Source organism: Ostrinia nubilalis, chromosome 22 (assembly GCF_963855985.1).
Source record: "Ostrinia nubilalis chromosome 22, ilOstNubi1.1, whole genome shotgun sequence".
Classification (NCBI taxonomy): Eukaryota; Metazoa; Arthropoda; class Insecta; order Lepidoptera; family Crambidae; genus Ostrinia; species Ostrinia nubilalis.
Window position 1 is genome coordinate 4883406 of NC_087109.1, and position 25673 is coordinate 4909078.

Genomic DNA, 25673 nt, shown 5'->3' on the forward strand with positions numbered 1-25673 from the left:
CATATTATTTGGATCATGAAAGCGAATATAAATTCATACAGGTCGGTAGGTTTCGGTTTTTAAGAAAGGATCTAAAAAGTTTTGTTGAAATTGTGTATCGATTGGGTGAAATTAAACCACTTTCCTAGTTGGTTCTGAAATCTTCTTCTTTGTTCTATTACTTATTATAATAGCCCCAAAGTTAAGGAAGAAGGAATGTAAAGTCCTTAAGCCTTATTTTGATCAGAATGGAAATAATATTATTATAGTGATTGAAGTTCAATATTTATACAGACTGCATTAACTTAGCATCAGGTGTGATTACGGTCAAATAAGAAAGAAAGAAAAAATATTTATTCAATATCATTACACATAACAAAGACAGATCTTTAAAAATGAATGTACACAATGATACTGAAAAGGTATCCACTCAGCATGAATAGCTAACTGAACAAAATGTTCTACATAATCATAGTACTTTTTTCCAAAAACAATAATTTGTCGTATTGGAACGTGTCGTGTAAGCGTTGATATAAAATCACAAATTTTACAACACAACATAAAATTAGGCAGCTGGATTTTGAAACCATTATAAGACCTTAGATTTAGGTAGGTACAATAAACTTACAAGCAGCACAAGCGATATCAATAAAAAATGCACATAGTATAAAATATGCTCGTTGATATAACTTTTTGCCAACACAAGTCAGCGAGCACTTGTGAATGATTTAGATCCCCGATATGGTGTTATTTATTTTCCCGCCGCGAGTGGCATAGTTAATACTTGATGGTGAACGAATTGACATAGAATGTCTATTTTTCTTTTGAAAAGAAAAATTTGTAATAGGCTGCACTATTGAATAAAGAATATTAAGTAAGAGTATGTAAATTAAATAACGGTGATATGCCTAAAGATTTTCAAGTAGAATACTATTAGACAAGCCGAAAAGGGACCGACCACCAGACCAGCAGCAGGCGTCATTTGGCCGAAATGAGATCCAATTTTAGATCCGATAGAATAAAACGGAGACAGTATTTTCTCTTTTTCGAATATCTAGATCACAGCAGTTGCAACAAGTGATCGCTACTCTTAAGCTGAGTTGCACCACCTTTTTTTAACCGTAACCATAACAATAACCGGTGCTTTTTGTATGGAGTTTGACAGATTTTTGACGTTTGTCAAAGTTAAAGTAAGATGGTCCAACTCAGCCTTAGTGATAGATGAATAATGCCACCTCTATTCCATACAAAGTCTTTCCTAGCTCCACGTTCCAGGATGTTATCGTTGGGCCAAATGTTTGTGTCAACACGTCGATATCGAGCGCCGCAGGCACGTTTCCTGTTACCAGCTTTACTAGCACCACTATGTGGCTATACCACTCTTATATTGCTTGTTTGTTGCTGCTATAACTATGAAATGTTTAACGTACTTTTACAGTTTTTTCAAGTCCCGCTAACCGCTTGTGGTAAGATAAATATGCTAGTGTTACAGGTCGGTTCACAGTAGTTCATGGTAGTCCAGCGGCGGTGGAGTTAGAATTTGCGTCATTGGGCTAATGGTCATTTAGTTACGTTAGTCAGTTAATTTCATGTCTGATAGAGTCATTTTTATTTACTTACTATCGTTATACCATTGACAGTTTCTATTGGCCCGTTTGGTAGAAAGCAGTGTCCTAATTAAAAAGTCTACACTAATGATTTTTGCATTTAGATTTTTTGTACTCTATCTATCTGGGACTCGAACCTAGGAATTCCAGATCAAGAGAGACGAAATATCTGACCTAGACCACTCTCCTTTACAAATGCATGATTAATTAAACGTATGGTATGGCAATGCTTCAACGCAAGCCCCAACCAATAATGGAAAGCGAGTACCTATACGAAAGTACATCAAGGTTGTTGCATCTTGTGCAGTTGTAATAGAGTTGAATTTGCTACAAAACTGGGTAAGCTGACGTGCTGGTCTGTACAGTCAGCGTCGTAACACCCAAAGTAGCCAAAAAAATGGCAGCACGTCTTTGTTACAATGGAAATAAGGTTGTGTTGACAACTTTTGGTCACTTTGGGTGTCAAGAACTATTAAACGGTATGCCCGTTTTCACCATCAATCCCTAATTTTTAAGGGTATTACATAAACGTAATTTTGTTTTCATAGGGGTCACTTCAAAATTAGGGATTGATGGTGAAAATGGGCATGACTGTACCATAGTGCTGTATTCAATATGTTCCCGTTTATCAAACACATTTAGCCGTTTTACAAATGGCGGCTGGAAGGACCTACGATTCATTGCGGACATTAATCTGCTGCCCAATGAATGGGAGCACTATCCGTCAAATTTCGGGAGAAATCTGGAGAAAGCCTTAGAGATCCAAGATTTTGTCGTAATCTTTTTAGTTGGGAGATTGTACTAGGAGGTAGGAGGTTTTTTCTTTGGATGTAGGATCGTTAGATAGATAGAAAACTAAAATAAATGAATCCTAGCAAATAACTTTAAAATATTAATGTGCAACTGAAAATAATTAAGTGATACATAATCTGAGAGCACTCCCAGAAATGTAACACTGCGTTTTTGTCACATTGAGTTCGCTGCTGTCAACCAAATGCTTGTGCCCTGTTGATTAGTTTTATTTGTTACTAGCTTTTGCCCGCGGCATCACCCGCGTGAAATTCAGTTTGTCAAAGATCGTCATAAATTATAGCCTATAATATGTTATTCTGGGCTATAAATAATAATACTGTAAAGTTTCGTTAACATCCGTTCAGTAGTTTTTGCGTGAAAGAGTAACAAACATTCATCCAGACATCCAAACTTTCGCATTTATAATATTAGTAGGATTGTAATTTGTAAGGATGTAGTACAACTTGCATCAAATAAATACTTTACCTTTCTTTCATCCAAATGCCGTCTACTAACTGTCAAAGGCCAACGATCGGTCCTGCGTAGCTCTCTATACTAAACTCTGATATACAACAAAAAGCCAGAGGAACATGCTATGGTATCGATATCAATACTTCAATGAACTATTCCAAACAAAATGGCCCTCAGGTACCTAGAAATTCTCATCTGTAACCAATATTATTCTGTCTAGAGGTGCAGGTATTTCGACTTTGTTAAGTCCACTTTGAATATTTCATCTTAAATTAACCTAATTACTCGTCCAGGCTATGACGTCCGTCCCTGGAGACATGTAAAGCCTCCATTGCCTTTCACTCGGTAGCCATAATCGTCTGACATGGCAGTAATGTCAGATGATTATGTCGGCTTATGGAGTCAGACTTTAAACCTGGTACAGCCTACGAATAGAAATTATCAAAATACCCGTCGATATTATATGCAATTTTTCAAACAAATAAATATGACTGACTAATGTTGACATTCCAAAGTCTATTCTTGAGGTACCGACTACAGATATTTAGATATGCGATATTTTACTGGCTTAAAATATTATCCTGTGGCAGTTCAAAATTAAATAATATAAAAGTTTTAACTTTCACTATTTTTAAGAATCATACATTAATTAACACGGATTAATGATTTCGGAGAAATTCAACCAAAAGGAACAATGTATAAACACGTCGTCTAATAAATAACTTTAAACGAGATATATGATTCTCAATTGATTTGACTTGATTCTCAGTACAGTTACAGTGCAGTCTCCATTATTATTTTTATATTTTACTAGCTTTCCGCCCGCGGCTTCGCCCGCGTGTCATTTTGTCTGTCACAAAAACGTTATCGCGCGCGTCCCTGTTTCAAAAACCGGGATAAAAACTATCCTATGTCCTTCCCCGGGACTCAAACGACTTATCTTTAGTTTAGAAGTATAGATAATTATTAGTATAGATTTTATATTTTATTTGCCAAATTGCTTTAATTAGTGCGGGCTATATTTGAATCGATCCTTTGAGGTTAAATCGTGTACTTGTGTATGTTAATTACTGATTGTGTAATAACAGAAGGGGAGACAATGGCCACTTGCCTCTATCGACCCACTCCACTCACTTAGCCGGGTTCAGAGAATATTCTTGAGTTAAGTCCACTTTAAGTTAAGATTTCGCTTCCTTAAAACATGAAGGAATTCTACTTAATATTAATATACCGTGAAATCAAAGACTGTAATTGAAAATTTGTAAAGTGGGTTCGGGTTCTGTATGCCCGCCCAGTGGTCTATTTATTTTCTGGCACTTTTCAAATAACTAACCCGTTTATGTAAGCTAAATAATAAATGCTTACTCGTATGTTCGTAGTAGAGCCACTATAATGCTTTATATTCTTAGTCGAGTCGACAGAATCGAAGTAGCGACTCATGAATCGGCAGTCCGACGGCTTTTTTATGCCATTTTTTATGAAAGAATATTAGTAGTAAAATACAATTCCTAATTGTCTCTTTAAACCCTCGTGGTAAGCTTGTGTTACGAATGGGTTCACCACAACAGTCCAGCGGTGGTACATTGTTTGATACCTAAGGAAAACTTACGCCCGTATTCACAAACATTACTATGAGGTCTTACAGTGCGCGTGGACGCACAGGGTGACACACGAACCAATCACAGAGATCTAATGTGTGCTGTGCGTTCGATTTTCTGCTTCACTTAAGCAAGCATCATTTTTTAATACGGGTTAATGACATAAGGCATTTACCTTTTTGACTAAATCTTTTTTATACATTTGTTACTTCTTTTGAATTTCGAGCATAATACTTCCGGATCGCGTAAACACGAGCTCTCCAATGCGAAGGGAACATTAAGGGTGACATCAAAGAACGCTTTCGACCTTTGCTTTCTTATCAAGAGGACACTTTAGTTGTGGCTATTTTTGTACCTTTATTTTTATTTCCTTATTGATTGAGATTTAGATTGAGACAAGTCGTTTCCGAGATCGTGGGGGCATTTGGAGAAGAGTGAGAAACTCTTTTTATTTGACTAAATTTCGCTCGTGACTACACCCACGTTTACTAAAATCAAGAAGGCAAAAAGGTGACAATAGCCCAAGGCTGGTTTTAGAGTCACGCTGACCGTCAGCGCTGACAGCCGAAATGTATGAAGCGTCGGCGCCGAGCTCAGATCATAGAAGGGAATAGATGTGAAACGGGGGCGTGGCGCGTGTCTCCGCGATATGCCCAGAAACGAACATCGCCCGCGACGCCAGGTTAGTCGCGATTCAGTCGTACTGAGGAAATGTTCTCCGATATTGTTGGATAATGCGTCGTAACGTGCAATAACATAAGTGAAACGAAGAACTACAGGAACAATGAAGTCATTTACCACATGTAAGTATTGCAAATCCATTGGTATTTTGCTTATAAATAAAAAAAACTAAACATTTTTACGAACGAATTCAGTGCCGTGACATTTACTGCGATATCGAAATTAGTGGTGATAAAAATTCAAACACGTTGTACATTGACGATTGAGTTAGCAACCACTTTATGTCATGCGTAACTACTTAGTAGGGAATTTAGTGCAAGAACCCCTCCACTTTGGTATAGAAGGCTCATTTTTGCAACAGTGGTTCTTTGGGTGCTCCTGAGTGGATTTCCGTCGGTAGACATCGGGAGCCCCCCCTGTGGTAGCAGGGGGAGGGGGGGCAAGTTTCCTTCCGCCGCGCTTCAATTTAAGGCCCATATCTTCAAAACTATGGGTATTAGGGCAAGTGTGGTATCATTTTCGGATAATTAAAGGATGGCGAATTCATTTCTAGAACAAACTTTTTGCCTTTTCGTACAAAAAAATTGAAATATTGAGTAAAATTCACAAAAATCAAAAAGTATTTTTTTAAATAAACGTCGTTTACTTTTAAACCACTGGAGATAATCTAATAAAAAAAATATTACCTGAAAGCTACATTTATCAGGATTATAAAAATATAACATTGTATGGTACTTTTTTCGCAAAAAGTAAGCGAAAAAAATTTTTTCTTCAGGACACAGCGGGCGAATTTTATTGCGCATCGGAAAAAATATTTATTTTATCTATGAATTCATACTATTTGGTTCATAAGCAAGCAAGAATTATTATTTTAGAATTTATTTAGAGTTGCTGGCACATCAATCTACCATGATTTGTATTTTTTCGTCAATTGATTTTGAACTCTATGAGTGAGATATAAGGTTGAAAATAATTTAAATACATTTTAATATTGAAAATATAAGAAGAAAGCACTAAATAAAGAACTTTAATTTGTCTAATCGTCTTAATGATTATTATTATTTTAATTAACACTTTTATTTGTACATACTATTGTACCAGTGATTTAACGGAAAGGTAAGTATGAGGAAAATTAGGTTTCACAATCATAGGACGGGAGATATTTTTAGTACAAAGGTTACGGCTGTGACCGTTTTAGTTGTTTTTTTCAGACAGCACCAGCTTCTGCACTACTTCTTGCACTTACATCTCACCATTTCCAGGCAAGCCTCGGCAGCTACGGGCAAACCGGTCCATGTAGGCTCCATCTTGCTATCGACTCTGGTCCACCCCCAACCAGTCGGGTAAAGAGAAGACTCGAGTCGGTTGCTTGCACCTTGATACAAAGCTGCTGCTGCTGTCTGGGTTATCTTATGTAGGGCCTAAGCTAAGCTAGGTCTAAGCGTAGTCCACAGCGACCCATTAGGATCTTTATGCTCCATTTTTTATTCCCTATCGTCCAAAAAAATCCTATCCATTAGGTGAATTAAGCGTCTGAGTGAAAGCCTTCTAAGTCTTCTGATGCCGGATATGCTGACCCAAGCAGACCCATCCTTACAGTATTGATTCATGGACCCCACATGTATTCCACATGATCGAGAGCTGTCTTCTGTTGTTAGGCCCATTTTGTGGGACATGTGGTTCGTTCCATAATGCCCAGTTTGCGTACCAGTAATTGCTTGGGCTTAGATACCTTAATGCTTAATGAGTTTTCTCCATGACCCTGTGTTTCCCTTTAGGAATGATTTGGAGAGGCTTATCTTATATCGTTGGAGCTTTCCCATTCAGCACTGTGCTTCTTGGATATGGCCATGAGGTATGCCGTTAGATAAAGGTAAGTATCAGTTCTGACCCAATAGGTATCGCCTCTGACCCTAGTTTCGCTAGACTGTCGGCTCTCCCATTGCATTTGATCCGTGTATGTATCCCACATCAGGGACACTTTCATGCCTTCCGAGTTTGTTCATCTTTAAGATTGCACCTAGAATAATTCTAGACTCAACCTTCACTGAGGCGATGGCTTTTTGTTTGAGTGCTGCCTGGCTGTGGATCAGGATGTAAATATTGCGTTTTTTACACCCCTGTTCTTTAGTGCACACATATTATAGCGTAGAATTCAGCTTGAAACATTGTAGCAAACTTCCTTAAGCGTTCACTATGTTCGAAGTGTTTACAGTAGACGCCCGTTCCCGTTCCCAAGGCCATCTTTACAGTGGCGGCGTAAGTCCTAAGGCACCCCCTGGTAACCCCCACGATTTTGGGGTTACCTACCGATTCCAAGAGTTCAAAATCAATTGACGAAAAAATACAAATCATGGTAGATTGATGTGCCAGCAACTCTAAATAAATTCTAAAATAATAATTCTTGCTTGCTTATGAACCAAATAGTATGAATTCATGGATAAAATAAATATTTTTTTTCGATGCGCAATAAAATTCGCCCGCTGTGTCCTGAAGAAAAAATTTTTTTCACCTACTTTTTGCGAAAATAGTACCATACAATGTTATATTTTTATAATCCTGATAAATGTAGCTTTCAGGTCATATTTTTTTTATTAGATTATCTCCAGTGGTTTAAAAGTAAACGACGTTTATTTAAAAAAATACTTTTTGATTTTTGTGAATTTTACTCAATATTTCAATTTTTTTGTATGAAAAGGCAAAAAGTTTGTTATAGAATTCGCCATCCTTTAATTATCCGAAAATGATACCACACTTGCCCTAATACCCATAGTTTTGAAGATATGGGCCTTAAAGTGAAGCGCGGCGGAACGAAACTTGCCCCCCCTCCCCCTGCTACCACAGGGGGGGCTCCCGATGTCTACCGACGGAAATCCACTCAGGAGCACCCAAAGAAACACTGTTGCAAAAATGAGCCTTCTATACCAAAGTGGAGGGGTCTCCATACAAATCATTGCACTAAATTCCCTACTATGCGCAATGTATTTTATTTCTTCCGATATCCACTGACGCGTGAAAATACACAGTACGGCCGCATGTGCCGGTCGTAACATAGTGCAGGGCTCGTGTTCTAATACGGTTTCCTATTATCGATAAATAGAAGTAAATTATTATTTTCTATTTTCTAATTTTGAATGAAAAAATCATGAGTTGCTTGCGATTTTTAAGTTTTTACAAAAACAATAACAATAGTAGAAGGGATTAGTAACTGTCAACTATGTAATTACTATAAGAGCTAGTTGAAAGCCTAATATAGGCATTATTTTTGATAAACATAGGCGGTACGAATTTCGCCATAATTAAAAAGTTAATGCGCGATAGTAGTTAATAATAATTACAGTGATCCTGTTATTATTATTAAAGTAAATAATAATATATTACCAATATTGTAAATACTGGTAAAAATCGCAAGTACCTACTTAACCCATGACTTTTTTTCATACAAACTTTGTCAGTCTATAACTTCTATACTCCATCGATAACGACATTGAGCTTTGGTTGGGATAAATTAATATAAGGTAACTTCATTTAGTCCCAATAATTGATTCTGAGTTTTTCGTCCATACAAAATGGAACTGACTCCTTTATGCAAAAATCGTTAAAGAACATAATAATAACGTATAATAATAAAAAGGTTTTCATACAAGCATTTTTTAAACCAATTTCGAGCCTTGCCCCCAGGATTTAAAGTATCGATATCTTATCGACTCCATTTTATCTTTCTTCTCTCTAATTGCTTTTTTCAAAGTGTGCGTCACGTCACGCGGCCATTGATTGGCCATAAGGTACGCCTTCTGGCCAATCACAGCACTTTTAAGCCGGTTGCACATGTTGTCGTAGACTCTCAGTCGCTTTGTTTTTACACAGTTGAATGTGTGTGTGGGAGCTGTGGTGGGGGAAATGTGGGGACACTGGTTCTCGTTGTAGTTACGCGCGACTTCATATCTATTCTCTTTCTATGATCTGAGGCGCCGAGCGATCAGCGTCACTCAGGAACGTTCCCTTCAATTACATACATATTGATCTGTCAGCGCCGACGATCAGCGAGCGGTCAGCGCGATTCTAAAACCCGCATGGTGTCGATGTTGGACTGGCCGATTCGAGATGATTCGAGCCATGCCACTTGTGGATTATCGTGTGAACACTAACACAAATCAAGCATATTTAGCAACAGGGGTTAACGGGACTTTAAAAAACAATCTCCATATACATTTTGAACCCCGGTTCGACCCCTTATGGGATAAAATTTTGGAAAATGCTTTCTTAGCGGATACTTACGTCATATTATCCATAATGTAAGTTGTGTGTTGATGGATCGTCAATAACAATTGCTCATATTACGAGACTAATCCTAAATCTCTTTTTCCACCAATGCTACTCCCGTATAGCCAGGATCTACAGTTTGACCTCAACGAAACCTAACCAGTGAAGGTTAAGTTCGATCCCGAATATATTATCTAAATCCATATACATAACTCAAAGGTGACTGACTGACTGACTGACATAGTGATCTATCAACGCACAGCCCAAACCACTGGACGGATCGGGCTGAAAGGCATGCAGGTAGATGTTATGACGTAGGCATCCGCTAAGAAAGGATTCTACAAAACTCCTCCCCTAAGGCGGTCAAACGGGATCCACGCGTACGAAGTCGCGGGCGGCCGCTAGTATTATTATAACTATGTAAAGAAGCTTTAATGGACGTATACCCGATATTGTACATAACCGCGCTTGTTAAGAGAACGGGCCATTACCTACAAGTGGCTATTAAGTCAATGGGGTCGCTAACACCCGCCATTTCGCTATGTCTATGAGCAGACGCGTTTTATGCGCATATTACGGCCGAACCGGTAATATCCAGCTTAGACGAGTTTTATAGAAGACAAAAACAGCCCCCTAGACAAGAGGCACTTTTTGTTCGCTCTGAAAATCGAAATCCTTCACGGAGCGAAGTAACTAATTATTAAAAAAAAACACTGGAGTGAAAGCATTTCGAAATAACAACTGTCATAGATGTGAAAAAAAAATAGTTACTATTTAGATCATTGTAAAGAGCTTTTAAAGAGCTCATAAAGGTAGCGGGAAGGCGCTGGATGCAGGCCACCGCCACCCTGCCATTGTGGAAATCATTGGGGGAGGCCTATGTTCAGCAGTGGACGTCCTATGGCTGAAAATGATGATGATGATGTAAGAGCTTTTAGACTAAATCTAATACTGACTTCTGCCACGAAATGTGTTTGAGATTAGTCTCATTAGCTTTTGCCAGCGGCTTCGCCCGCATGACTTTATCATAGAACTCCTCCTATGTTCTTCTTATTAATTTCATTGCGGGTCCAATGACAGTTTAACTTTCCCCCGGGACAAACTTGACCTTCATTGGTTGGGTTTTTATGGCGGTCAAGCTGTAGATCCTGGCTACACAGGAGTTGCAGTGGTGGGAACGAGAGGTGGGAATAGTCCCGTTTTTATCATAGAAAGACCGACTTACATGACACGTCGTAATTTGGCCATTATCGCAACATGTTAGAAATTGTAACCCTTACGACATTAGTAGATTTTGCTTGAAAAAATAACAAACATCCATCCGATTGTGCGATGTCGAATTGAATCAATTTGTATGCAGAAACGCTACAGCAATCCTACCGCAGCACGCCCCGGCGAATGACCGCAGGGTATCTTTATATTTAATAGCGTAGTCGCTATATAAAACGTTGTTTTTTATATTGTTTATTACTTAATGACGAAATGTGGTATTGCTCTACAAAACACATAATGTTATCAATCCTGCTCGAAAGCAGTGAATCTAATCGAATTTTGATGAAACAGTATTGTTTACACAACAAATTAAGCTATAATTGAAATTAAGTGTGTAATAAGGGTCAAGTAAGGTCTCCTGTTGTGACCATCAGACACGGGTGAAGCAGGAGGCAAAAGCTAGTCTTAGATATCTGAAAACGACACAATGGATAGCAGATTCAACCCTAAACGGGGCGATTGATCACCGTGACACGGTTATTACGACACCGTGACTTTGCCCAACCGTCGTCACCCTGTCACGGTTATGACGTGACAATACGTGATAGGACTAAGACGCACTTTGTTTGGGAGGTGATAATATCTGGACGCGACTTCGCTTGTGTGGGTTTCGGTCTTATGTAGGTCTTCCATAGAGAGTGTACCTATGTAAAGTGTTTAAAAACATGTAAAGTGTAACCTATTATAAAACATTTGTTTTTCTTACAATGACTTAAAAGTACTAATGTATTTTATATCTTGCTTCTTAAAAAATTATGGGTTTCAATTTACAAAAAATCCCTCTTTCGAAAGCTTACGACTTATTGTTACGACCAAAATTAAGTAGCCTTCTTCTAGATCCCATTAAGCTTACTCACCAATTTCTATCACCATTGGTTAGCAATTCAGATATGAAACTGTACTTACTACTTTGTATTGTTTTCGCAAACTACCGACTGAGTTTCATTCAAAATCAATAAAAGTTCCAATTCCATGGTCAATTTTCATGTAATCACTTTGTATTTAATTTTGTTGGTATGCCTCAATAAGTATGCTCAGCTGTGGACGTCCTATGGCTGAAATGATGATGATGATGATGATGATGCCTCAATAAGTAGGTAAATAAATAAATTTTGTCTATGGGCATTTCTACGGGGACGACCGATCGACCTACTGGGGCGAAAAAAGTACCTTTAAAATTTAAGTACGGACTTGAAAAAAATCACACGTATTTATAGGACTCTTGTCTTGATGGAGAGCATATTTAGAAGACCGCCAGGTTTTACATCTCGCCTTGAAAAAATCCGAAAGTTCAAAAACGGGCGAAATTTGGCCTAAAATGGAGTGTCCGGTTTCCAGAATTTACTCGTTTTTGCTTCATAACTTTTGAAATAATAACTTCCCCATTATGAAACCCACATTCACAGAACAAGGGATAGTTAATAAAGCTATATAAATGAGTTTCTTTATTGCAAGTCCTTGGGTTTTAATACAGTAACACATTTAAATTTTGTCCGACGTGTGTGCCTCAATTCCGTGATTTTTACTTTTGTGCTCTTAAATCACTAACTACGCATAGTACGAACACCCACGCCTGATTCCCATAAACTAGCAGTTGCACTCGAGTGGTCGAGCAGTATAAAAGAGGGATCAGTCGCTTTGAGGAGCATTTTTCAGAGGTTTGAAATCACTCAGAATTTTTGGTCACTGGTCATTTCTCAAACCGGTGTGCGATATTAATAATGTTCATGAAGTATTTGATGAGATTACTGCTGAATTAATTAAGTATTTAACTGATATCTGCCATTACGTTTGGTAGAAATCGTCGTAATTTATAATATTTTCGAGTAATTTGATGAAATGTGATTTTTCCTCAATTCCGTGGATCTCAATTCCGCGGAATATGGGGCATCGAACTGAGAAAACACGTACACCGAATTGATATTAAATGAAAATGGATACTTTTATTGTGCTATAAATTGTTTGTGTAACTTAAAATAATAATGAAATCAATAGAGCATAATAATAGGGTGAACTACCAATCATTGGACCGTACCAGTCATTGGACAGGAGACAATAAAACTATTTTTTTGAGGTTTCATTAAAAAAAATACACTGCTATTGCTATCTTATTAAAATAATTCTTCCAGGTTCTTCCCTCGACCAGATCGTCGGTCTACCTAGTGGGGGCCTGCTCACTGGTCCGTGGTTTCCACTCGACAACTTTTCAGTCCCAACAGACATTATCTGTACGAGCTCTGTGCCCCGCCCACTGCTACTTGATTTATGCAATTTTACGGGCTATGCCGGTCACTTTGGTTCTCTTGCCGATATTCACATTTCTGATTCTTATTAGGCTCAAAGTAAGCGACCAAGTTTCACATCCATACACCATCACTGGCAACACACACTGGTAGAAGACTTTTGTCTTAAGACGCTACGATATTTCAGACGTAATAGCGAAGTTTCCCGATCGATGCTTAGCTGAGTTGAATTCAGCGATAGACTTCTTTCTCAAAGTTGGACGTAACTATCTGGACTCTTGTCCCAGGTGTACACAATTGTCAACAACTTCGAGTGTAGTCTCCAACCTTCAGAGGAGTGGGTGCAACACGGACATTTGACATGATTTTTGTCTTGTCCATGTTCATTTTGATACCCACTTGTTGAAAGGCTCTACGGAGGCCATGACTCCGATATCATCCCCGATATCGCGACTCCTTGGTCTTCTGTATAATCTGCCGTAGCGTACCTGTGTGTGTACCATAATACTAAAGCCTTTTCGGAAACAAGCTTGTTCGGAAGACTGGAAGTCGTCGAGTCTGCGAGCGAGATGATTCGTAAGGACTCTCGAAAACAGCTTGTAAACACGCCTCATAAGTGAGATGAGTCTATAATGCTATCACCACACTTCTGTGCCATGCCGGAGGCGTTTTTTCTTCGAGAATGAGGGAATTAAACTGCTTCTGTAGAGCCTTTAGTACCAGCGAAGCTCAGCTATAATGCCGTAACACCTGGTGCCTTGTTGTATTTCAGCTATTTGAGTGCCATTTTAATCGTGTACAAACTGACGTCCGATATAATATCTTCGGTATAGTGTCAGGTCAATCTAGCTCTTGGGTTTTGCAATATTTATTTTATGTTTAAGGTTAAGAATAAATAAACAAAGAGACCATGTGTTATGTATTTATTTGTTTTATTTAAACAAAATTAAAATAATGTATAAAAATTAAGAATTTATTATAGTTCCTTATTAAAAAATTAAACATATTGATTAGGATTTTTGTTTTATTCCATTGGTATTTTAGACACATAAACCTAAAATGAACCATCTAACTAATAGACCAGCAATCAGATATCAAAACGTTTTAAGTATTTATTATATTAATTATTGAAATACATTAGGTATTTCTTCATAATGTCATCAATTCTAAGTTTGCGGAGCGATTTTTATATTTGGAGATTCATTTCTCAATTCCGTGATTCATTTTCTCAATTCGGTGCTCTCTCAATTCGATGCTTAACATTTCTCATAAACCACTTCACAATATTTAGTGACAATGCTATTTTTACGTTCAGAATGGAGTAACATTTATTTTTTTGTATTGAAACTACTTAAAAAACTAAATATACATTTTAGCACCGAATTGAGAAAAAATACACCGTACAGTAGAAATGCCCATATCTTCTTAGCTCAAAAACGTCACAAAAAATAAGCTCAAACTGCTATCTAATGACGTACGAACAGATAAACGATCTCACAGCTTATCAAAACCTATTTTCTGAGCCCTAAATTCAAGTTCCCAAGATAATGTCATAGTCATTTACTCAAGGGGACGCAGGTAGGGACGGGGATGACATGGCCCTATCTCACCCCCGAAAACAGCCGATCCCGATTAGGTTAATAATCCATCAACTAAGCGGCTTAAGGGAAAAATCTTTAGGGCATCGCTTCTCAAACTTTTGAGCCGTAACACCCCTTTTGTAATTTTACCACAGTTTTTAAATAAAAGAAAATGATTAGGCTAAGAACTCATGGCGCGATTTTCATCCGCGCCCGCGGCGGTTGCGGGCCCGCAGCTTCTGTAGAATGCAGATACTTATGCAAAAACTAATGCACAACTCACGACGCGGTTAACGCCCGCAGCGGGCGCTGTTGTAATCGGGCGGGCGACCATTTCGTACCAGTGAATAGGTCTTAGTTCTTAGAATAACCGCGCAAATAACCGCTTCCGTGAGTTTTGAAATAAAACCGTAATTCCACAACGGCCGCGAGCGCGGGTGAAAATCGCGCCGTGAGTTCTTGGCCTTAGAGAGAACCTTGCACTTTTTAGGTCTGCCAATAAAGGGACTCTATATCTAATTTACCACTATCTTTTCTGTCTATCAATTTGTTAGGGGATTTTATAATGGTAATCTAAACAGAAGTAATTTAAAAAAAAAACTTGGAGCTTAATGACAAAATTAAGTTCAATCTTGTACGAAGATATAGTTGTTAGTCTGACAGTCAATTTGAGCTTTGTAATTCATTAAATGGATAGCAAACAATAAGTTACCCTTTAAATATTTTACCCACTTTACCCAATACTCCAATTTGAACCCACCTGTTGGCTACCACTGGCCAAATCATAGGCTAAATCTTTGTAAGATTTATGACAAGTCACCCGTCGCTTCAAACTCGAAGTATCGATTGAGTCGGGATATACTGTCCTTGTAAAGATGAGGGCACATCAAGGTAAACACTGTGGTATTTAATGTAGTTGGAATAGGGGCGAGATTGCAACAAAAATGTAAAGTTTGAAGTGCTTTCGTATGAGAACTAGATCACCTGGAATTTAGTATCGGATTATTTTAGCGTCAGTTGACAGGAAAATTGCGATATTCCATGGACATATGGAAATGAGTTGTATTATACAAAGTGTCTCAATGCGTGCACGCAACAAATCCGAGGTGTGCAGGGGTTATGTCAATCAGTAGCTTGGTTCTTGGGAATTAAGGTCGGCCGTAGCCCGATGCCACGCCACTTTGAACCGTGCTAACTTTGGAAGTTAGGTATATTTTCTATTTATTTATTCGATTCTAGAATAGAATCTATTACTAATAATTCTATAGATTCCCAATTAAAAGGTACAGGAATTCTGAAAGGTGCTTTAATTTGTATATCACTTGATATGATTGTGTAATTTGTGTATGTAGAAAGTGTTGTGAAGCATAAAGGGTTAAAAAAAAGTTTTGCTTTTATGGAGCCTTCACATGTCACATAATCTTTTTGCCCTACCAGCGCTTTTCACAGCCTATTAGGAAGGTGCTGTTAACTAGCGGTTCACACGATCCTGTTCCAGACTAGACACAACACATCCCGATTCCCGACCCAGTTTCCCAGACATGTCCCAACATGTCCCAGCCCCCGCAATATGCCAGAAAACCTTCCCACCATTCTGGGAGTCGCGGCCGTAATTCTTTTGGCTTTTTATTGAATTACACAAAGAAACTTTCCCAAAGGTCGTCTATAATCGGGGAATTAACCGCCATGTTTGGGAACAGGAAAGAAAGTCACGAAAAGTCGAATGGGATATGGAAATAATTGATTTTGTAAGAGTAGATTAATGGAAGCCTTTTTACGCGAATTTAAGGGGTTGTTTTTGTTCTATAAATCCTTGGACGTTTTTACACGAGTCTAAACAACGGATAGAAAATATTTCTTTGTAAAGAAATACAAACTAACTGTGTAGGTATGAATAAAAATCAAAATCATAATATAAATGTTTGTAATACTTACTCAAATCCTCAAGGGTCGTCAAACCCACAGCCCTTGGCATCTTGTAGTAGCCTAGTTATTAATCATAGCTAGTGTCAAATTAGTTGTTAAAATTTAGATAAATAAGTACCTACATATTGAATATCACCTTAAAGGAAAATCTAGACGATAAAATTAATTAACGATGTACCTAACTAAACTATAACTTTCTATCTAAAAAAAGAAGCCTCCTCTCCTTAGATTTTAAGTTTGCAGCGCCCAACAGGGTCCTTAAAATGATCTCCAAATATATGTAACACCTAAATGTACTTAAGGAAGCAATAAACATATTGAGTATTGAATTTCATTGTATATAGAGCGTTTTTTAATGAAAGGAAAATCTACGTATATTTTATCAACATCTAAACTTTGAAATTAAAAATAAGTAAACTGTTGTTGTCTTTTTCTATGTAAAGAAGGCTATTCACTCTGATTCATGCGGGTCTTATAAACTATGTAGTTTGTTCAACATTCCGCAAAGCAAAGATGTATGAGTTGAGAAGCGGCTGACATTTGTATGCGGGACGGGCGGGCGATAGCGTGTTTTGTCGTGTTATGCCAGACTGAAATATTTTGCCCTATACATTGCCCTGCCTTTCTTTTGGTAAAGCTATGATTTTATTTGTACAAAACAATATTTTGAATATTTTTCACTGGCTCGTGTTATAATAATACTGGGTTGCACCATCTTGCTTTAACTTTAACTAACGGCAAAAATCTTTCAAACTCCATAAAAAACACCGGTTATCGTCAAAGTTAGGTGGTGCAACTCAGCCTAAGTCTTCTACACTTTACGAGTATTAAATTATGTCCTCCAGAATCTGTGATTGATCTAATTTACTAACGAGCCGAAAATAGCTTGAAAATTACATGAAAGAGTCATAATCCCATTCCATTATGTAATCCGTCCTACGCTTTTAAATCACCACCTACGCATCTTATGAGATAGGTACGTATAAGTCCCAAGTAACTACTTTATTATTTGTGTTGTGACATTCTTAACCTAAGAGTATCATAAATATGTATGTGTTTTCGTTACATTGCACTTCGTACGTTTCAGCCAAATGACGTCCACTGCTGGACAAAGGCTTCCCTCAAGGATTTCCGAAACGACCGTACCTACTGGTAAAGACCTACCTCTAGATTATTATTTTCTATAATATCAAATAAAATCTTATTCTGAACCAACCACGGTGTCCCCAAAGTCAACACGGCCCATACACCGATCTACACTGGCACATCAAGCTATCCACTATGGCATCTAACTACTCGTATTAAGTGCTATTTTTGCACCTAAAATGTATACTCTAATGTGCCGTCGACTGTAAGTACTTTATCGGCCATTGTTGTCGTGATGAATCGCCTTTTTCCGGATCTATCGGAATAAACCGGAATCCGGGGAAAGTGAAATATATGGCCACGGATTTATTTCGGTGTAAAAATGATACAATCTATTAACGAGATATTATTATTTTGTGACAAAGACTTTTTTGTTTTACTGAACAGGCTGTGCTAAACTGATATTTTACTAACAGCTAAGAGTATTAGTATACATAGATATCCTACCTTACTATATCACGTTATTTTTAACGAGCGAACACTATAATCCGGGCCTTTTCAAGGCGAGAGTGAATAAGCACTTACAGGGCAGATATGTACCATCCTAGACTGCATCTCATTTGATATCAGATGCGAATGCGGTCAAAAATACTTTCTTCTGCATAAAAAAATTATACACAGTAGGTACGACTATAGTGTGGGGAAGGATCTCACAACTTTTAGCACAGTTGTAAGCACTTACTAGGTAGGTATACAATATACCTACGAGTACGTACCTTCCTAGATTGCATCTCACTTAACATCAGGTGCGATTCCGGTCAAAAATACCTGCCTTGTTTTGCATAAAAAAAATCATTCACTATGCCTACAGTGCGGGGAAAGAAACCGTAACTTCTAACATACTGATGCTGAGTTGCACCACCTAACTTTGACCGTAACTATAATGATGACCGGTGTTTTTTGTATGGAGTTTGACAGATTTTTGACGTTTGTCAAAGTTAAAGAAGGATGATGCAACCCGACCTTAGTAGGCACTGGTGCATCTTCAGTTATCCAGATAAACTGACTTTCACCTTCGTTCCAGAAGCTGGTTGTGGGCGGTCAGAATCAGAGGAACTGGCGAGGGATCCTCATCGCACTCCTGGTGATCGTGGCTGTGCTGGCACTGATCGTGACATCGGTGGTGCTGCTGACACCCCCGGATGAAGGGCCCAGGGTCAAGGGCAGGCGGCTGCGGATCCAGGATCTGCTGACTGATGATCTGACGCCAGTGAGGTGGAACGGCACGTGGATTTCTGGTGAGTTTGATTTTTGAACCCACTTTGTTGTATTTTTTACCCCCAACGGAGAAGCTCTTGGCTTGTGTCTCACCTGATGGAATGTGATGATTAGTCCTAAGGTGGAGGCGAGCGATACCCGGAATCCTTAACCTCAGAGAATTGTTCAACATCATGAATGCATATTATTTTAAACATTCGCGTTCTATAAACATTTGAAAAACGTGACGTTTATTACGTACGAGTAACTACTCGTAGTACATGAGCTTGACCCGTGGCTTGACGTTTCGACTTTGTTGTTTATTGATTTATTCAAACCTTATTGCACAACAATGCATCCCAGGACAAAAGGCGAACTTAATACCATATATGGCATTCTCGTCCAGTTCAATTCCAGTCCAGTAAGGGCTACCTTTTTTTTATTTACTATATTTTGACGTTCATAAGTGTCACCTGTGGTCTTAATTGAATAAAATATTTTTGATTTTGATTTTGATTTTGATTTTGACTTTACTCAAGTTAGCCTTTGTAATCTTATTTTAAAATTCAACAATAGCAGTCCACTGTTAGACGTAAACCTCACCAAGGGAAATTAAAAATGCATACAACTCGTACTTTGTTGATCGAAATATTGTATTGTGGCACATTTTCTACATTATTCATAACATTGAAATCTCTTGTGATTTTCCATAATTAAATTATTGCGTGTATTCTGCCCAAAACCAATTAATGGAAACAATACGGATAAGCTTACTTGCCAAAACAACGAAACGAAACAAATTAGCATAGGTAATTTTGAATGGACCCCTGAGCACGAACATTTTTTTTTATAATTAATTGTATCAGGCGTAACTTTGCGGAAATCCATAATTTGATATTAAAAAGATAAAATTACTTAGCTTAAAATTTCCGCTTAGTGCCGACGTCAGTTTTTTTTTATGCAGAACATGACAAGTATTTGACTGCAAATGCACCTGATGTTGAGTGAGATGCAGTCTAGGATGGTTCATATCTGCTGCCCAGTAAGTGCCTATTCACACTTGCCTTGAAAAGGCCCGGATTATAGTGTAATCTCGTAACCGTAGAGCTGTAATTGTCATAACAGCTTAGTAGATCACAAGTGAAAATATTTTTTAGTAATTTGAATTAAAATGTACTAAAAAAAACTATGGAAACAGCATAGGCCACAACTTTTTGTCGAATGATAATGTTTTCTCTTTTTTTTAATGAAAATTAATAACAAAATTATTTTCTTTTGTGACAGCAAACATTCCGTTATTACGATATTTACAGCACTACGATTACTGTAAGATTACGAGAGTTGTTCGTGCTTGGGGTACGGAATAATAATTTTATTTGTTACGTTGATTGCGAAATGAATTTGATATCGAACTAGCTTATTATGTAGCGTTGTTAATTTGTTTTGGTGTAGCTCAGGCTTTTATTAACTATGGCTTATATAAGTTTTTTGTGACTTACTGGCCTATGAAGATTAATCGTTTTCATATTTTGTGTCCGTTTTAATATAAAAATGTTGTGTGATACAAGTTTCTACACTCATTTTAATAAAGTACAAAATATGCATTTTTATAGCTACCAAAGTTTTAGATACCCTTTAAAGATTAATGCCCGTTTTCACCATAAATTCTTATTTTTTATGTGACCCATATGAAAACAAATTCCTGTTATATTTTACCATAGGGGTCACTTAAAAATTAGGGATTGATGGTGAAAACGGACATAAATTAATAAAATCAGTTTAGTACCTAGCTAATTTTTAGGCACTATCAGATTTTTTAAAGTTGTAAGTAAAACACTTTATTTAACTGGCTTTAATAATACGATATCAGAGTGTTATTTTTATTTTAATCTCCACTAAGAACACCGTAGAACAACACTCGAACAGAACAACGCCCTTGTCCGTTAATCTGCATACCGCATCCCTGAGTGGACACAGCAATTTTAAACTTTCGCTACAAAGGCAGGGACCGAACCCTGGACCTTTTGCTTGAATAATTCATCAAGCAGAACAAAGGGCTGTCACATGACAGACGCGCCATTTATTTCTAGTGTTTTGGTACAGAAGGCGGACTTAATGCCAGGCGGCATTCTCCTCCAGTCAACCTTAGGCCTTGTCCAGGAGAGCGAATTCGCCGCGAAAGTCTTCGCGCGTAGAAGAATCATACGCGCGTTGGCGAGATCATCATCATCATCATCATTTCAGCCACAGGACGTCCACTGCTGAACATAGGCCTCCCCCAATGACTTCCACATCGCACGGTTGGTAGCGGCCTGCATCCAGCGCCTTCCCGCTGCCTTTATCAGGTCGTCGGTCCACCTTGTGGGTGGACGTCCCACGCTGCGTTTTCCGGTACGTGGCTTCCATTCCAGAACCTTGCTGCCCCATCGGCCGTCAGTTCTGCGTACTATGTGCCCTGCCCACTGCCACTTCAGCTTGCTGATCCGTCGGGCTATGTTGGCGAGATACTAGCAGCCAATACATTGCGTCCACAAGACACGCGCGAGTTTAAAATTCGACTCGCGTATGTCTGTATGTCAAACTGAGTTTTGTCTTATATGTACGATTATAAGTCACAGATTCGATCCCCGCACAATACAAGCATTTTTGTGTGAATGAAGAATAACTGACATTATCTGTTTCCCCTGGGCTACACACATCGCGATAGCATTCGAGGGACATTGATTTGACAGCGGAGCGAAGTCTTGCGACTATACACAAAAGCACCGAAGTATATAATAGTTAGGTAGGCTTTACGCGAATACTTGGCGACACATACTATCAGGCTCAGGGGTAAGTATTGGTCTAGATCACAGGTTCTTAACCTTTAAGCCACGAGGGACCATTTTACCAAATTTTTGTCTTGTCAGGGACCACTTTTTTTTTTAATCCTAAGAAAGGTGAGGTCGATTTCTCGCCCACTGTGCGCCGTTTGCGTTGTGTTGACTCGACTCATCACGTCACGCCACTTGTTTATTACGATGTCTTCGTGGACCACTTGGAATGACTCCAGGGACCACCAGTGGTCCGCGGACCACCGGTTAAGAACCACTGGTCTAGATTGTAGACCTAGATATTATGTGACATAGCCTTGTTGTCATCTTAAGATTTCGACGTGCAATATGTTAAAAAAAAACTGTGTTATTTTCAATGTATTTTTTGTTGTTGTTTAAGAATCTTAACTTAATCTTCTTATACCTTAAAATTAAATCAAACCTGAAGAGCTTTCTTTATAACATTATCCGATAATACATAAAAGGACAGTGATTTGAATAAAACAAATAATTTAAATTCGTAAAAACAGTATTGCGAGGTCAAGTAATACCTGCTCATTTCTTCTTCTTATTTTTTCTATTTCAAATAGGTCAACAAGGTTACGTTTCTGAAGTGAGCCTACGCAGTGATATTAGGACTGATTTAATAGCGATTGTTTTAGGGTTCTGCACAAAACACGAAAAACAAAACCATTATAACAAAGTCAAAGTTAAAATAGTCTTATTTGTTCAGAGAATTCTCTCATAGGCCAGTAGAATTAAACACAAAAATGAATTAAATCGGAAATAATTCCTAGTAAAGATTTTAGTGCTTTAATGGCTTCATTAGTCGCCCATAAAGACTCCTAGGTTTTCGACGGGGGCCCCGAAAGGGGCGCTTTTCCGGTTTTCCGGTAATACCGCGTAAAGGACTTACCCTATCGAAAAGTGGTCTTCCTGACGGTTGAAGGGCATTTAATCCTGCATTAAATAAGCATAAATTCATATGTTTTGAATAAACCGTTCTCGTGCAAATGTTCGGCAAAGTAGAAAATATGTGTGACCCTCTCCACGCCCAATGGCTCGTTACCCGCAGGCTTCCAAGTCTTGAAAAGGAGCGCCTCAACCAGTGTAACCCTATCATATTTTTACAAGTAGGCTTTTAAAAGCACTTTTACACGTCCCCGTATTAACCCTACCACTGCTTCTGGACAATAAATGGGCCAGTGCTGTGAAGAAGCAGCGCAAGAAACTTAGTCACTATTCAATCGATTTTTCATTGGTTAACTGTCTACTCACGGACATTGCCCGCGGGCAGCGAGACCGGAGGGAGCGGCGAGCGTTCGGGTTCGGCGAACGAACGAGCAATGTTCGGTTCGCGAGCGAACATCGAAGAAGACGATCCAGACGCACTCTCTTCAACGACTTTGCACTAAACGGTCTCGATACTATTGTAAATGTATACCGAATAGATAATTAATTTCATACAGTCCATTTTCATTTTTAAACTTCCACTACACTCACTATCGAAGTAACATTAACCTTATGTTACTTTACAAAAGTTCCAAATATGGTGGCATCAATTCTGCCACCACCAGGTAAAAGCTTAAAGTGGACTCCGGTGTTCGAAGCGAGTGCGAACTCCATCTAAATGTCGAAGTTCGTCGAACTACGAGTAGTTCTACCTCGTTCCAGTTTAGCTGAATACCTAGAAACAATTGAAAATCTTTAAGCAGTTTGCTGTCAGAAGTTAGCATCATAGTTACAAAATCTTTGTGCTGTGCTCCTTTTCTTTAAATCTGTCTTTCTATTTTTTTTCTTTCCTAAAATTCCTTGAAAATGTTTATAAGTTTTTAATTATCACACGCAAATATCCAAGATTCAAAAATGTTTTATAAACAAAAAGAAACCGATTTGAGAGATCGCTTAGGCCGGCAATACACGGACCGCTTGAAGCAGTCAGGGTCGCCAGCTTCAAGCTGCGACTGCACAGTGAACTGCAGAGTTCTATGGACGCACATACAGGAACCGCTCGAGCAGTTGCAACTGATTCGGGCGGTCGACAGCACGGTGAATTTTCATCGTGCGATCAAGCAGTCGCCAGCCATACACTGACTGCTCGAGCTGTCGACAGCTCTCGTGCAGTTACCTCCACCCACTTTCTTCATTCCACGGCGCGCGCACTTGTGATTTGTTGAGCACTGAATGAGCAGTTAATACCAACTGCTCGACCAGTTATCACTGGCAGCTTCAAGCTGTTGACTCTTGACTGCAAGAGCGGTCCGTGTATGTTGATCACTGACTAACTGCTCGAGCTGTCCGAGTATGGCGGGCCTTAATCGATTCCTGTCAACCGCTGGACTATTGTGGTGAACTCACGTCTAATGCAAGTTAATGAACACAGATATTATGTAGTATTTTGTAAATACAAATATTTTCTGTCAACTTCTTAGGATATGTAATATTCACAAAAGATTTTAATAATCAACCGCAGAAGAAAGTTCAACAGTGGCCTGAAAATATTAGAGCACAAAAGGTATTGTTGACGTCCATTTTCCGAGGCTTTGTTCCCGTACTTTTAGATTCTTTAAACCACTGGTTCCCAACCTTTTCTGGACCAGGGACCACTTTGATTTCTGTATTGTTTGCAGGACCATTAAAAATAAACTCAAAATAACTGTATCTATACTTCTATACTAATATTATAAAGCTGAAGAGTTTGTTTGTTTGTTTGTTTACTTGAATGCGCTAATCTCTACTGATCCGATTTGAAAAATTATTTCAGTGTTAGATAGCCCATTTATCGAGGAAGGCTATATAGGCTATACAACATCACGCTACGAGGAAAAGGAGCAGAGCAACAATGAAAAATCTGGCGAAAACGGGTTTTCACGCGTACGAAGTCGCGGGCACAGCTATTCTAAAATAAGTAAATATTATTTAAAAGAAAGTCATTTTTATTTATAAAAGCAATTATGTAGTTGTAGGTACATTAATATCAATGTGATTTTTGAGCTTGCATCTTATCTACTTACCTACTTTAAGTTCGGTAAACTTTGTAGGGATTATTACGTCGAAGTCTACCGCTCGCGAAATTTAAAATGGATCATCATTTCAGGCACAGGACGTCCACTGCTGAACATAGGCCTCCCCCAATGACTTCCACATCGACCGGTTGGTAGCGGCCTGCATCCAGCGCCTTCCTGCTACCTTTATCAGGTCGTCGGTCCACGTAAAATGGATCGCGAACCATATTTTAACTCCTGATCGTGGACCACTTGTTGGGAACCCCTGCCTTAAAGCATTACTACCGCGATTACAGATTTTTGTGGGTGGTTTTGAATGGAATCAGAGATTCATTTTGTAATTTACGATGTCAATTTGAATAGGCAGTGCAAGAGAGGCTTTTGTCCGTTTGGGTCTAAATGGAATTATTGAGTCGATTAGACTCTTCCGAAAATTTAGATGTAGGTAGACCTACAATTCCAAGATTATTAGAAAATCGTCTAAATGAAAACGAAGTTTCTACTTTTGATTCAATTATTGTCGCGGTTATTACAACCTGTAGAACATTAAAGTTATCAAAAAGCTCAAGCTTAGTTATACTTACGGTAAATTAACTTAAAAGATAACGAATTTATACAATTAGTTTGAAATAGGTACATGACGTTAGCATAAGTTCCAGAATTAATTTATGAAAATTGTTTTACACTGATGTACCTACAGTCGATTGTATAGATCGTTTCATCCATGAAGACGCGCCCCACCATTCTTCCGCTAATGTTTGAGTGTTATCGGTACACGCTAAATTATCTATGAGTGCACACGCACACTACAATAATGACGCTCGGATTGCTCGGATCAAACTAACCGCACCCCCGCTTCCCTCAAACAAAAATTGGTGGGGCGCGTCTTCGTGGATGAAACGATCTATAACGATTTAAATGAAATAAAATGAAATGATTGAAATGAAATAATTAATCATTCGTTATCATAAGTTACTTAAAACACACATACAAAGTTATCATCATAAAATGTTCTTATGTCTGTATTCTCGATAATCCTATAACAAACCCCGGAAAATTTTCATAAAATTACTTTTCAATACAAACACTAATGATTGTTC

General features: G+C 38.3%; 1 protein-coding gene across 1 annotated transcript in view; it reads left to right on the forward strand.

Annotated features, from left to right (window-relative positions):
• Positions 1 to 25673, forward strand: part of LOC135083032 (inactive dipeptidyl peptidase 10) — a 255916-nt gene that overhangs the window by 92548 nt on the left and 137695 nt on the right. Inside the window, exon 3 of the mRNA XM_063977796.1 lies at positions 18583 to 18796. Within this exon, the coding sequence (XP_063833866.1) occupies positions 18583 to 18796 (214 nt within the window). The remainder of the gene's footprint in view (positions 1 to 18582; positions 18797 to 25673) is intronic.